General features: G+C 31.4%; 1 protein-coding gene across 1 annotated transcript in view; it reads left to right on the top strand.

Moving 5' to 3' along the window:
* The first annotated feature begins 399 nt into the window (after positions 1-399).
* TMPRSS15 (transmembrane serine protease 15) overlaps positions 400-16,611 on the top strand; it is a 56,376-nt gene continuing 40,164 nt past the window's right edge. Inside the window, exons 1-7 of the mRNA XM_029283770.1 lie at positions 400-501; positions 659-726; positions 5,203-5,354; positions 6,809-6,850; positions 8,629-8,742; positions 11,288-11,396; positions 14,792-14,901. Of these exons, the coding sequence (XP_029139603.1) occupies positions 400-501; positions 659-726; positions 5,203-5,354; positions 6,809-6,850; positions 8,629-8,742; positions 11,288-11,396; positions 14,792-14,901 (697 nt within the window). The remainder of the gene's footprint in view (positions 502-658; positions 727-5,202; positions 5,355-6,808; positions 6,851-8,628; positions 8,743-11,287; positions 11,397-14,791; positions 14,902-16,611) is intronic.

The following is a 16,611-nucleotide window of genomic DNA, read 5'->3' as shown; positions in this document are numbered from 1 at the left end:
GCCAGGTTCCTGCTGCTTTTTTAAAAAACATTTTTTTTTGCAGTTGTTCCAATGATTGTTTATTAACCCAATGAATTTTCCCTGACCCAGGTTTTCTCACCCTCTCTAAAAGCTCATCATTGCATTTAACTGTTACATCTTGCAGTGGGCATCCTTTTGGTTTCTATCTAAGTTTGGAAAAGCACATTTGCATTACTTCAGTGCTAGAAATAGAATGAAAACTATTTATAATGAAAATATATACAATTGAATATTTATTCCATCTTTACTTGCATGAATCCATATTCATAGATAGAAAAAATGCAACAAAAAAAGTCTAAACCAACAGCAAAATGAGAGAAACAGTTTGCTTTCTCACTTCTATGCTTTTTTTAATTAGGAGCAAAAGACCATGAAGCAATGGGAATATTTACAATAAAATCAGGAGCAATGTTCAGCCCTGCTTTGCAAAATAAATCATCAGTAGACTTCAAAATTCTTGCCTTTGATGTCCAGCAAATGGTAAACTATTTTTACCGGGTTATTTCTGTAGTTCCACATTCCCTTTTTTCTTTCTGTCTGTCTGATCAGCTTTCTTTTCTTTTTTCTCTCTCTATATTAGAAAAATATAAAATATATTCCACATCTGTTTTACATTTTTTTATATTTGTATATCTAGGTAGATGATATGTTACATGCAAGTGAACTTCAAAATGAATATAAGGGAAGTAAAGTTACGCAGTTTAGGTAAGTTAATTTTTAATGAAAATTAATATGCTTGAAATATTACTGAAACATAGGATCTTTCATACTAGAATTATAACATGTTTATTCGTCTTCATCTGCTTCTAAGGCTACAATTTTAGAGTTCCTGGATGGTTGTCTTATGCATAGTATAGATCCTATTCTATGTACTATAGGGAAATTGGAATAAAATTTCCTTATTCCAGGTCTGAATGAAAGAATAGTAGTAAACTTGAATGAAAATGGAGGAAAGAAATCAAAAGTGGGAGAAAAGTTCTTTTGCTTTGCATTTATCATCCCAAAGTAATCTACTCCTAGATGAAGCATATTTACAAATTATGGGCTGTAATATAGGTAGACCTCAACTTACAATTGAGATTGGAACTTCCATCACTAAGTGATGCTGTGATTAAGATGCACCCGATTTTATGATCTTTTTTGCAATGGTTGTTAAGCAACTCACTCTAAAGCAAGTGACTCATTAAATAAATCATGCCATCATTAAATGAATGCAGCTTCTGCTTTTGAATTTGCTTGTCACAAGTTCCTGGAAAGGTCATAAAAGGTGATCACGACTCTGGGACTCCACAACTATCATAAATACATGCCAACTGCAAGCACCCAAATTTTGATCATATGAGTTTTGTACAATAATTATAAATGGGAGGACTGTTCATAAGTCAATTTTCAGCTTCAAACGATCATTAAATGAATGATCATAAATTGAGAGCTACCCATATAACCATACTGGTCTGGTACAATTTGGTAAAAATATATTTTATTACTTTCTATTCTAGAGGTGAAAGAAAGAGTAACTGATCAGCTTGGTCCTCCATAACAGAGAACTGATTATCCCAGTTCATAGCCATTTCTTTTACCTGTCACAAAACTATAGAGGATAAATTTCTCCAGGAATCATTTTCTTTAGTTCATATCCTAATTAGATCTGTTAAGAAATACGATGCATTTCCTCATCATTAATTTTAATATTTTTTTTAATATTTTTCCTAATGTTATTAAAATATAGAACCACCATTCTCAAGTTCAGTTGTTTTAACTGTCAAATTATATTACCTATACTATGTTAAACAAGAAAGGAAAAGTTTTGCTTTAATAAAAATGAAAGTATGTATTTGCTAATTTTTCACCATCCAGTATCATCATTCTCAAGTTCCACAGCATTAGCTATCATGTTATATTAATAAAAAGTTAAATAAAAAGGGGAAATCTTTGACTTGAATAAGAATGAAGATATACAGAGAAAAACATCTCCACAGCAATATCCATTTCAATATTCCAAAACTCTCATTCACAGGCTAGCCCAGAATTCTGGCATTTCTGGTGGAATCTTGTCCAAATCATAACTGCTATTTAGCTTTTAAGGTTAGACAATCTCAGCTTGGTTTTATATTCCTCATTTCAATTAACAGATAGATTATTGTGATAATGCTCTAAATCCATGTAATTTATCATAGGACAAAACATGATTTTAAATATGAGAGTAGAAATCATATTTTACATACCATATTTCTCCAAAAATAAGACCGGGTCTCATATATATAATGCCCTAGCTTGATTTTTAAGTGTGTGCCTCACCCCAAAACTAGGGCTTATTTTTGGGGTAGGGTTTACATTAGGCCCACCCTCAAAATCAAGCTAGGGCTTATTTTCTGGGTAGGTCTTACTTTTGGGAAAACACAGTATAATTTGTAGAGTTTTTTATCTTTCACCTCTCAATCTTTCTTCATACATAATATTTAAAAATGATAAAAATAGAAAAGGAGTGTACCCTCATACACTTGACATATAATTATAATTCTGTGTGGTTTAGTTCAGGTTTCAGTTTTAGCTTTATTAAGTGTGAAAACATTGATACAGACCAAAATCAAGTTAATTTTAATACAGAAAATTGCACTAAGCTGCCATGGTCATTAGTACTTAGGTTGCTATATGCAAAAAAACCCCACCTATTCATAGGTTTGAGTAACATCGAATATTATACTAAAAACAACAAACCAACAAACAAGCAACGCTATTTTGTTCTTTTCCAAATGTAAATCATAGGAGTAAAGTAATATGAGTATATTTATATTAACAGATTAATATAAGTGGCAAGTAATATGGGATATAATTAAGCTCTAATATAGTCTGCTATTAATATGGCTTGTTTGGCTTAAAGTCATAATGTGAAAACTTATTTGTAATTTTATCAGTAAACCATTGGTTAACAAAGTGTGTTTTAACTGTGAAATGTGAACCCATAGAATGTCGGTTCGATATTTATACTTAAGCTGTTCTTGTTTAATTGATTGCAAAACAAACCCGCCCAACTTGTAGACCTTTGATTTCATTGCTTTTTCTGCAGAACAACATGTATCCTTTTAATTCAAAGAACACTTCCGTGCAATTTTTCTATAAAAGATATGCATTACTATGTTCTTTGGTGCAATACGATTTCATATTTGAAATTCTGATAAGTCAGAAAGATAGCATAGAAATAATTGCCTGAAGCATTATATGAAACATTTAAAAAATTAAAGGAAAAGTATTTGAATATACTGTAGCCTTCCCTTTGACCTTAAAATAATTATTAATCTCTTACTCATGGCTGCCTCAGTGACAAAATGCAGGTTTTTAAAAGATTAAAGGTTACTTGCTCTGTAACAAAAACAAATGTTTTTTTACAAAAAAAAATTATATAGTCACACACTATTCTCAGTCCTAATCTTGCTAGAGAAATTGACACAGAGAATAAATGACAATAAGAAAATCAAACTAAATTTCTCATTGATAAAAACAAAAATTGTGGAAAATCACTAAAGGAGAATATCTGTAGCTCAAGGTTGAAATGGGGATGGGTCATTAGATGATATGTTAGCTAGTTTGTATAATCTGAAAGATGTTAAATCTGCAAGAAAATGACCAAGCTCAGAGAGTACTAAGGACCCTTCATTTGTGGAAAATGACAATATTCCAGTTAAAGGATAGAAGAAAGTTTTTTATGTCACATCAACAATAATATACAGGAGAGAAACTAAGATAAGATTTACTATATTTTTCAGTCTCTAAGAGAGTAAATAGATTTATCTCAGGGCAATTATCTCTTTTGGCAAAATCAATAAATCATATTTTAAATAGCATCCTTTGACCTTTTTATTTCTTGGCTGAACTGGATAATATTTTTAAAGATTAATTTCACTTAAACCGATGCCACATAGTCAAGATAAAGCTATAAGCCAGGAGAGTCCAACCATATGGGGTCACAAATAGCATGTTAACATAACAGTCTTGAAGAATATCATATGTAATTTACCTGGTGCTCTTGTGAATTTCTGTGGTGTGGCAGTATAATTAAAAAGAGTTATTTTATAGTTCCATGGAACATCTTCTTCAGAAAATGTCTTTCCAATGAAAATAAAAGTGAGGTATTGAGTAGCTAATTACCTTATGTTAAATCCCCACATGTCCTTTAGGAAAATTGATTTTGCTAATCTCCATTTATCTAAATTTATCAATGAACATAAATTTTAAATTTAAATTATTTTAAAATTAAAGTTCAAGTTTAAATTTGTAATTTAAATTACCGGTATTTTAAAATTAAATTTAAAAACTTCATGTTAATTACTTTCAACTGCTATACTACAATTATTTGTAATTTGTACTTCTTTATTACTGTCCTTACTGAATATCTCTGTGAATATATACAGGAAACAAGGCAAGCAATAACTGATCATTATTCTGGGTTCTGTGGATTTATCTATATCTAAATTTTAAATTTACATTTTTACTTATAATCATAATTTCCTCATTGGTCTTAGACTGGTTAAGCAAATCTTTGAACTTACAATATTTTCAATATTAATCAGTCCATTTATTAATATCATTGTTTCACTGCAAACATGATTTGCTACCTATATAAGACAGATGTCTGATATTTTTAAGAAAATGGGAATCTATTATACTAATATGAGCAATTGTCCTATTTATCTCACTGTGATCTCCGCAATGGGACTAGCCCACCCCACTCATTCCATGCAAAGGGGCTTGCTATGGGTGGAATACTCTACCATTAGAGGTGAGGACTACTCTCATCCTTTTGGCCTTTTGGAACGGTATTAAAACATGGCTTTGTCCATTAAAACATGGCTTTGTCCATTCCCCATATTCAAACTGGCTCTCCAAGTTAATCAAAGTGGGTGGAAAGCAAGCATATTTTAAGCAAAAGAAACATTTTAAGATTTCAGATAACAAAATACTTTCCCTCTTCTTTTCTTCCCACCTTTTTTGCCTTTAAATAGCCACACTTGTTACAAACAATTTCAGTGTTATACAGTTAGGTGCGTATGATGCTGTAAAGGAGGAAATTTCTAGCCATTAAGAATCATTCTAGTTTAGTGCCAAGATTCTCGTTATTCATCTGTTATTCAGTATAAATTAATGTTTTTTTACTAATTTTTGTTGTTGTTTTCCTTTGGCCAGAAATGGTAGTGTAATTGTATTCTTCAAACTTTTCTTTGTACAACGGGTGTCTGAAGTAAAGATAAAGAATGCATTGGTCTATGGCATCAAGGAGAATAAAAGTGAACTCTTACAGACTTTTACCATTGATGTGAACAGCATAGAAATAATAGGTAATGCCGGTTTTTTAAAACATAGAAAAATGTTATTTAATTAGATATTTTCTGCTGATTCTTGCTTTGATACTGGCATCTTCAATGCTGTATGTATGTTTTATATCAACACTTTCTATTGTTTTCAGAATTAACCATTCTAAAATATTTATGATCACCACAAACACACAACTGCATGTACATATATGAGCACATACACATATATACAAATGTTAACAAAATAATACCAAGAAGCAGATTGAGTGATAAATGAAAATTATGCCAAGTTTCAAAACTGAGAATTGGCTAGTGAATCTGGAAGTGAGAGAGAGAGACTTCATATTCAACAAAATGGGATTAAAGGGGTTTACATTAAAAAAAAGATTTTTTTAAAAATAGTGTTTAGCTTTAAAACTCTGATCCAAATGTTATTTGAGATTCAGGATCTACTGTTCTGCTTTCAGCACTGAACCTGATAACTATGAAACACTGAGGTAATTTATTTAGTACATAATATACAGTATATACAAAATTTCCTCTGTTTTGTAATTAGGGGTCCTTGGTGCTCTCTGAGCTTGCCTGTTTTCTTGCAGACATTTCATTACCCAAACTAGGTAACATCATCATTTTGAATAATGAAACAGCTGCAAGAAAACAAGCAAGCTCAGAGAGCACTAAGGACCCCTCATTTCAACCCTGAGCTAAAAAAATATTCTCCCTATTGTTGTAATTGATATAAGCCATGCACCTGCCGAAAATCTATTTTATAACTTACATTGTGTAGGAATATTTAAAGTAGCATACTTTATATTCAGAACTTGAACTCCAAATTGAAATTACTTGGAAAAACTCCATTTAAAAAATCTAGCATTTGGCATAAATTTCCTCCTTACTTGTCGTTGGTTCCTATATATGAATTGCCCTCTTAACAGTTTATCTCACATGGCTGGAGATGTTTTAGTTGATGATACAGAAAAATGTTCAATTTTTTTATCAACTTAATTTAGAAGACCAAATTCTAAACAGTGTTGTGCATGATTCAATTCTAGCTATTGTTAGGAATTTAACGATACAAAGATGTAATAACATATAATCTTTTGAAGGAATTTAAAGTCAGGAAGCTGACAAAATTATGATCACTTCTCACTACCAAACAAAAAAACATTTTTATATTTAGCTTTGAACAGATTGGAACATTTGATTTAGAAAAAACTGTGCAGGGGAGGCTATTCATTTCCCTTATTTTCTGTTTCATTAATTTTGGAACAATTGTATTACTAAAGTAAGCCTTTAGTAACACCCATTTAGTAAGAACAAGATTTATTTGAATGACAAATAAGAAAAAACTGGCCAGCAAAATTCATTCACTTTTTTTGCATTATTGTGTAAAGTGACAATAATAAATAAAAATTAATTTAGAAATATAAAGCAAAATTTTTATGTTATTTTTTAAGTCTGTTTGATTCATTTTGCAGATTTGGGAATATTTACTACAAGCAGCTCTTTGACAACACCCGGTTAGTCAATATACAACATATATTATTGTTTTATTAATTAGTGAAAAACCCTTGAGAAAAGTATCCTTTTTTCTTCATTTTGTTTGTTTGATTTATTTTGCATGTTTGGAAATATTTAGTACAACAACACCTGGTTAGTAAATATAGAATGTATTACTACATAGGGGAGCTTTTCACTCTATTAATTAATAAAAACTACTTTTTAAAAAAATAACTTTGTTTTGTTGTTTATTCACTTTCCAGGATTGGGAATAACTAGTACTACAAGTAATACTTCAACAACACATGGTTAGTAAATACATATTTTATTAGATAAATATAAAAAAACTTAGAAATGGTATATTTCCCAACTTTTCAAAATAAAATTGCTTTGTGAAACAATTTTCATTTTAGTGTTTTTGTTTTTGAAACTTTCATTTTCCAGGCCTAAGCACATTAAATACCAGCTCTGATTTCATTTAAGTTAATATATGGATTGTGACATGATAAAAAAATTAAAACACATTAAAAATTCTGGGTACATGTATAAACAAATTGTATTTTATTTAATTTTCCAACTCAAAAATTCATAGTTTTTTTTTAAGTTTACTAAGGACCTTCTATCTATTTTTCATAATAGAAATAATCTGTGTTTATTACTTATCTATTTCTGCCTGTAATTATAAATAGTTTATATTAATTATTTTATACAACATTCAAATACTGGATTCAAGAACATTACTCTTTTGTTTGTAATAGTGAATTGATTTCCATCTATTTTAGTAATTGGAACCTATAACAATTAATAAATATTTGGATAAATAAGCCTCATTTTTAAAATTTACATTTCAACAGGAGTTTGTTGAATCTCTCTCTCCTCCTCTCTGTCCTTCTCCTTTTCCCCTTCCCTCCCTCCCTCGCTCCCTTCCTCTGTGTCTGTGTGGTCTGTGTGGTCTGTGTCTGTGTTTGTGTCTTTGTGTATGTGTATGACTCTATCTTGGAAAGAAAATCAGTAACTGAAGAAAACATTTCCAATGGATTCATTTTCCTTCTCCAGTAGATGGCATTGTTGTTTAGTTTTCAAAATAATAAATAAAGAAAACAAAAGAAATAACCCTGTTGTTGACATCAGCAAAAAATTGTTCTGAAATTTGATAATTTTTGCCACTGGAATTAACCAAGGCTGAACTTTCTCACAATTAATAGCAGGATTAAGTTTCCAAAATAATGAGAATACATCCCATTAAAGAAAGGCATAGCTCACCTATTTTATCTATTTCTAAAAATTCTAAACAGTTATTGTAATCATAGTAATAGCTCCGGTATTATTTAATATTATTATTCTTTGTATCATTTTATTGAGTGCATTTATAATTCATCTGCAATGCAAAAGTCTGAATAAAAAACTACTAAAAAGCAAGCCCATTTTTATTGTCAGATGCTAGATACTGTAACAGCAGAAAGAGAATCCAGTCTAAAGCCTCTTCAAAAGTTGTATTTTTTTATTTCAGATGAGTAGCTGTATTACTTTACTACATCCATCTTCATTGCGTATTCACATCACAGACTACAGTATATGTCAGTGTGAAAGAGAACTTTCTTAGATAAATGCATTATGGAATTTTTCAATATATTTTAAGGAGTCCCTTGAATTGACTGTTTCTGAAAATTTGTGTTTAGAACATGAGGCACTTTTTGGATAGTTTCTTGATTATATTCTATGGGTAGAATGTTTCTATTTCAGGGAGCTAAGATTAACCATGCATTCTATGTTATTTTCTTTTTGAAACATATGTTAGGTAAATGTTTGCCTTCAGATGATATTTGTGCTGATGATATAACCTGCATCAGAAAGGAATTATTTTGTGATGGAATACCACACTGCCCAGATGGCTCTGATGAAAACAAATGTGGTAAGAATTTAAACTTCTGTAATTAGTCTTTGAATTTCCAGAGGAAATTTTTAAATTTAAATATATATATTTCCTGATATATATTCTTTAAACTTCCATTAATATTTTTTTTCTTTTCTATTGTGGATGTCAATACTATATGACATCTAATTTGGTTAGGGTGCCAGTCTATAAACATGAGTTCCAGTCCTCCCTTAACCATAAAGCCAATTGGTGATATTGGTCCAGTCAACCTCTCTTATCCTTAGGAAGCACCTAATGGCAATCCACTTCTGAAATCTTGTCAAGAAAACTGGAGGTTTTCTATGGTTCACTTCTATATGAAGTGAAATGCTTATAAAAAGCCATCTGAATTGAACCTTCAGAAGACTATACATAATTGGAAGCCAGTGTCAATATACTCTCTTCTTCTATGTAAACCCATATAATAAAAAGGAAACAGGTACTTCCATGCAAGACCATACATAGTCTTCCTTTCTTATTAATGGAATGGTATGTTTTTGATTACTTTTCCTTTATTTACTTCCCTTATACAGTACTTGAAAAATTCCATTTTCCCATCTGGCAAAAAAGACAGGTTGCACTCCCTCTCTGAGAATATAAGCAGTTTTCGATATGAAAAAATTCCTGAGAAAAACATAATCTTTTTATAAAGAGAATGTAGTTGTGTGAGTGCATGCATATGCAATGGATTTTTCACTTTTGTCATATTCATATTTTACTCTAGGTTCATCAAATATTTAGCTTTGTTTACACAACAGTGTTTTCAAAATTTTAATATCATTTCCTTATAATTAAGGTTATTTCAAAGTCCAGGATTCAATATATTAGTATAACAAAAGAATTATAGAAATTTGAAAATGGTCTTCGGTTCTCTATATTTATTTAACCACCTTATTGATGACATTTAAAGGCATTCAAACAAAAGGCAGAGGGAGGAGTGTTTCTTCTTCACTGGTCATCAAGTAGATAATAACAAGGAAACAGCAATGAATATATGCAAATTGTAGAAACATTTTAGAGTGATACAAAGATCCCTCTTTTCAGCCTTTCAGTCATGAAATTCATTAACTGAGAAATTAAGTTTTGCTGATTATTCTCATTGAATGTTTAACAAGTAAAAACTATGAGTTACAAGCTTGATTTTTTTCCTAGTTAAATTAACTCAAAAATTTCTACCAAGAATAACTTATTATACTTAGAGAAGCTCACTTCAATTAATATTAATGTCCTTATACTGAGGTTCCAATAATAATTGTATGTAGTCAATATATTAAGTTCCATTTTCTCATACTACTTAGTGTACATAAAGTACAGGATGAGAGGTTTCTGACTGGAAAGCAATTTAATATTATTATTCATAATATTCAGAGATTTTAAATAGAAAAAATTGAAGGGCCTAGATTAGAAGAACTCTATATGGACAATTCACAAAGAGCAGAAAGAAGATACTTGCAAAATTATGGTGCATTATATTTTGCAGCTTTTTGGTGTTTCTTTTTTTCCATTAGCCAAAAATCACTTCTATAAGCATGCGAAATAATGTAGAGAATGGATGTGTGTATATTAGTAATGTAGTAATTAGTAATGTACTGCACTGATATTTAGCCCACAAAATAATATGTCAGTAGACCTCAGTATATGATAGGGATATAAATCCAGGAGTCAGTTTGGTGGTTAGAAAGCTAGAAAGTAGAACACTATGATTTCAAGCCCTGCCTTAGCCATAAAAGCTAGCTTGGTGACTTTGGGCCAGGCACTGTCTCTCAGCTCAGCCCACCCCACAGGATTGTTGTTGTGGGGAAAATAGGAAGAAGAAGATGTGTTGGATATGTTTACTATCTTGAGTTATTTGTAATAATAATAAAGGTGGGATATAAATTAATTAATTAGTTCAAGGACATACCACAGGAAATGTATAATTTTAATAGTTTCAGTAAATCAGTGAACATCTCAGGTAAAATATAGGTAATGAGTAACACAAGAAGCCCTCCTTTCATAAAATTAAGCAACTATTCAATATCTTATTTGAGCTTTCAAAATACTGTACATACTGTACTGAAATATGAATAATAGTAGCATTTTCTGAAAATCCAGAGTTTTGTAGAACATTTGAACAAATTTTATTAAGCAGTTTTTTTGTTTTTTTAAATATAGAGTAGGCATTTTTTTTAAAAAAGAAGATGTTGGCTCAGAATGATTCAACTCTTTGGGCAATCTTTGTAGTTCGAAGTATTATTTTGAAGTATTATTTTAGAGTGGTGTTTTTTGTTGTTGATGATGATGATAATAATTATTGTTTACTAATTGTATTTTTAAATAGTTTTTCTAAGATTAGAATTTCATGTGAGCCATGCAGAATTTGTCTCTAGATAATAAAAAAAAATTAAAGCTCCTAAATTCTGTTTTCTAATTAATGACATTATTTTTTGAATGGAGATTTTTTTACTATTACCAATGCTTTACTTAATCAAAAACAAAATACAATTAGATTGTTTTATTTTCATCCTATGCTGAAACCATTTTTATCACCCTCCATTTACAGCTACACCCTGTGATGGAAAATTCATTCTAGATGGTTTATCCGGATCTTTCCATTCTATTCATTATCCAGAACCCTATAGCTCAAATATTGTTTGCCGATGGATAATAAAGTAAGGCACTTCATAACATTCTACATCTAAAATGGATACTTTCTGCAACTGAAATGACCTTTTCCTCTTATATTAATATTTTCATGTTCAATTTATGCAATCTAGCCAATATTTATCACAATGCCCCTCATAAACCCATGTTTTCCTAATATTGTGAAGCCTATCTAATTTTAAACATAACAAACCATTCTCTGGTATAATTTTAAACCCCTATCCTGGTAGCTGTCATTTGAAAGTTCTTCCAACTAACTCATGTGAGCCATTTTCATTTTTAAGCTACATCCAAATGATTATAGGAAAAAAATAACAAAAATAGAAAAAAATAGTAACAGCAAAGATAATATCTACTGCTATGTACAGTACATGACATGGGATCAAAGAACAAAATGCTAATATCAGTGTGTGGGGTCCCAGTCAATCTGCCATGGGGTTTGACAATAGGATTGAAGCTGTGTAGTTTTTATCTGCTTGTCTATCTGGTCCATATTAACTGCTTACCTAGAGATTTTAACAGAATAACTTTTAATAGCCTTGAGACTACAATTTGCATTTGTTTCTGGGTCCAAATATTAAAATGTGTAAAAAAAGGAAACTATTCCAATTTATCAGGTGAAGAAACTGTTCACCTGCTTGTGTGGATATTAAAGAAAGCATTTTTTTTTATAAATTTTGGTAATTTTGCAGTTCTCACATGGTGATATATACAAATATATCAAATTGCACACAATGTTGTCATTATCTGCTTCTGGAAGAATTAATAACAAAAAAAGCAGTATTTCATGATGAAACTGAAGCAGAATTTTTTTATATGATTGCTGTTTGTATGAGCATTACTTTTATGATGCTATTATTGCTTCTTCATTTAATTTTGTGATTCTTCCTGAACCATATAATATTATTCTTTTTAATATACTGATAAAAAAATTGACATATTGTGGTCAAATGGCATTTTATGAAACAAATGTGTTTTACTAAGTTGCATTTCCCAACAGTTTTATTGTGTTTCTTTCTTGTCAGATATAATTTTAGAATTATTTTCCCATCTGCATAAGTACTATGAAAGAATGAATAGGAAGAATTGTAGATCACATGGAAATATGCTTAGAAATATGCTTTTTCCAGACTGACTCTGACAAGCATGTTGAAATTATTGTGGTCAAACATATATTTTTCATATCTTTTGGGAACTGTAACTGTTACTAAAATTAAAACAGTTTTCTGTTTTGGATTTCATACTTGCCTCTTTTAAAATAATTGTGCTTATATAACTGAGACTATGATATAGCTGTGTAAATAAGCACTGTTTATAATTTAATGCAACCACCATGTTTAATAATTAATATAGTTTGCATTCAATCCTATGGTCCCTGGGGTAAAGTCCTAAAGTTGTAAAATATTTCTATTTGTCCAAACTCTCTTAGAAACAGACTTACAGCCTAAAAAAAGAAAATAAGAAATCTGTTTCATCTTCTATATTAGATAACCATAGGTAGTTCTTTCGGCAATTAGAAATCTATAATCTTAGAAAATTACAAAAAGATGTTATATAACCTTAGAAAATTACAAAAAGATGTTTACCACACTCTGAAATTCATATAAATTTACATCAGCTTGAGGTACTATTCCTACCCCCACTGTTCAGATTTGGAACCATTATTATATTCAAATAAAAAGCTTTCATCCCTCCTAAATATTATATTGCTGCACTGAATATAATAATCCTTAGCAAACCCACAAAACTATTGGTTAATTGGGGAAAACAAGACTGTCCCACTGGAGTGTATGTAGATATGACACTGTATTCTGATTGGAAAGCCAGAAGCATTAGTCATATACAACCAAGTTTAGAGAATGATAATCATTTACCATTCAAATTAAACACAAGAAAGTTTGGTCCAAGTATCACAGACATCAATATCAAGTTTGGATATAATATAGAATTAGAAAACTGGCAAAAGTTATGGGAAAGAAATGTTAAATTAACTAAAGCAGTGGCATATAAAGAAAACTTATATAAAATATTTTACAGATGGCATATGACACCGGTGAGATTAGCAAAAATGTTTAAAAATACTTCAAACAAGTGTTGGAAATGCAAATAAAGTCTAGGTACTTATTACCATATCTGGTGGACATGCCCTAAAGCAAAAAGATTTTGGTTAAAAATACATTCATGGTTGGAGAAACTGACTAAAAAAGAAACAGACTTTAAGCCAGAATTATTTTTGTTAGGAATAATAGGAGCAAATTATGAGAAAGACTGTATATATTTAATTCTACACGTACTAACTGCAGCAAGAATTGTATTTGCCCAACATTGGAAAAATGAAAATTTACCAACTGAAAAAGAATTAATTAAGAAAATTTTAGAGTGTGCAGAAATGGATAGATTGACTTTAAAGATAAAAGAGAAAGAAGATTCAATGTATTTTAGAACATGGGATAATTTTTATCAATGGCTAGAAAAAAAAGTTAGAGAGAAAGGAATTACATGATATGTAACTTTGAATATATATTAGAAAAAAGAAGACTATCAAGCAATTAATTAACATATTGTTTATGATAATTAACTATTACTTTTTTTAAACACATGAACCCAGACATTATGCTGTTTGCTAAATATTGAGAATATTATTTGAAAAAATCCTAACTCCAACCCACAACCCTAACCTCAACCCTAACCCAAATCCCAATTCTGACCCCACCTCATTACTAATCCCATAAAAACTATGAAGCCACATATATCTGTGTCATTCAGATGCCTGGGCTCCTAATGATGGCATGCCTACTCTCAAATTTAAATCTTGCAATCCTATCACAGACATTTGTAATAAATAGAAGAGGATCTGAATCAAAGTATAAACCAATGCCTGCTTTCATCAACCACTGTAGTGGATTTTTTCCTTTTCCTTTGAATCTAAAGGAAGCAATTTGAAACTGTTTGGTGGGGGGAGGTGATGATTGATGATGATGTTGATGTTGATGATGATGATGATGATGATGATGATGATGGGGTTGTGTATGTACGTATGGGCATGTGTTGCATATTACTCTTCCTCCGTTCATTCTACAAATGTTCCAGGAAAAATCAAAGGACTTGGCTGACTAGGTGGACAAGGACAGCGAATGGGTTCTTCCTTCTTAGTTGACATGCTTCCTAACCTATTCAATTCAGCAGAGCACCCTGACTTTCAGAAGCATTTTCAGATAAGGCTGGGAATGGGTGGTTATCAGGAGAGATTTTTTTTCCAAGAAAGTGAGTTTTTCCTACTTTCCCTACTAACTAGAAACAACCAGTGGTAACAAAAATTTCACTTCACATTATTTCAACTCTGCAATACAGCTATGATTTCCTAATAATTGATATGGCATATTTCCTGATGTTTTTCTTTTAGTATGGAGAAGCACCTATCTATCAAAATAAACTTCACTGCTTTTGAGACAGAAGAATTTTTCGATAGTCTAAGTATTTATGAAGGTATAGGTCCAACAAAGATATTAAGAGGTAATATGCCTTTTTAATTCAATTTTAAAAATAAATGAACCCTATGATATGAATAGAAATAAGTATTCTTTGGACTTTGAAGGAGCAGGATAGAAAGAGTATTTGGTGTTGGAGAAGACATCTGAGAATATCATGAATAGTCAAGAAAACAAATATTGGAAGATCAATCCAGAGTTCTTATTCAAAGTATAAATGGCCAGGCTTATGTTATCATATTATGGACACATTATATGAAAATCTAGTTCTCCTGAAAAGTTTATAATGCTGGAAAACATGGAAGAAAATAGAGTGGGATAATCAGCATCAAGATCAAACTAATTAGAAAAGTGTACTATTGTAAGGCATGTAGCACCAGATTTGGACAGATCATCTTCAAGGAGATCTGTGTGGTTGCTAATTTGATGGGACATAATCATCAATCAGAGGTTCATTCACGTTTTGTAATGCATTTATACTATTCTGAGCGTTTTATGTATTTACTCATTCTGGTGAGTGTAGGAGAAAATATATTCAGTTTTTATTGTCCTATATGACAAGTGCAAGTTTTGAACCATCAGGGATTTTGGGGGGGGGTTAACATTTTCTTTTTTGTTTACATATTTCAAGAGAAATAATAATTACTATTTTCTCAGGCCCAGTATAGAACAGCATAGAACAAGCCAACAAATTTCAATTCTTTATTTGCTCACACCCTCTAGACCAGGGCTTTTCAACCTTTTCACCCATTGTACCACTTTTAGAATATGGCAACATCTGAGTATCACCAGTCGCCTAGCAAGGTGTCAAAAACTTGATGACCCAAAAAAAGGAAAAAAGTGATGAAGTACAGGTAGTCCTCGACTTACAACAGTTCACTTAGTGACTGTTCAAAGTTACAATGGCACTGAAAAAAGTGCCCCCCAAGCCACAGCCGAGCAAGACACCTGCCTGCCCGCCCGGCCGTGCTCTTCCTCCTGTCCGAGGTTTTCATTGTTGTGAGCATTTCTGTTGAGGATTGGCAGCGGGGGTGGGGTGGGGGGGTGTTTGGTTTTTATTCCCTCTGCCTGCTGGGTGGTTGCAGCAGGTTTTGGTCACTTCACATGACCCTGGGACACTATGACCGTCATAAATATGAATCAGTTGCCAAGCATCTGAATGTAAATTACAAGACCCTGGAGATGCTGCAACATTCCAGCTGATCGGCGCTTCTTCTGGGCTCAGCAGAAGCACCAGGATCAGCACCGAGCTCCAGCTGGAGCCTCGAGCTTCCGCTGAGCCCTGACAGCCCTGCAGCTCCAGCCATCTCTCTTTTTTTTTTCAAAGAATTTTTTATTGTTTTCAACATTAAAAAAAACACATCACAAATACATCACAATTGAAAAAACCCCCCCTACCCCCCACCCGGACTTCCCAAACCTAATCCCAGGATACTATTCAACTAAAAGTAAGCTTGTATTAATATCCCTAACTCCACAAAGTATTATTCTACATAAGTAGGTGAAATATATATATATATATATAAAGAAAAAAAATTTTTATCTAAAAACCTAACTTATATTCCACCAATCTATGCTTATTTTGAATATAAACAATCCATCTTCTCCATATTGATAAAAATTGTTCATTTGAGTGATCCTTCAAATAAGCCGAAATCTTTGCCATTTCAGCAAGATGCGAAACCTTCACTCTCCAGTCCTCTATTGTAGGTAAAACTTTACTCTTCCAGTTTTG

The sequence above is a fragment of the Protobothrops mucrosquamatus genome, unplaced genomic scaffold (assembly GCF_001527695.2).
Source record: "Protobothrops mucrosquamatus isolate PMUCROS unplaced genomic scaffold, P.Mucros_1.0 scaffold223, whole genome shotgun sequence".
Taxonomy (NCBI): domain Eukaryota; kingdom Metazoa; phylum Chordata; class Lepidosauria; order Squamata; family Viperidae; genus Protobothrops; species Protobothrops mucrosquamatus.
Note: the sequence above shows the minus strand (reverse complement) of the source record. Positions and strands in the feature narration are given on the sequence as shown.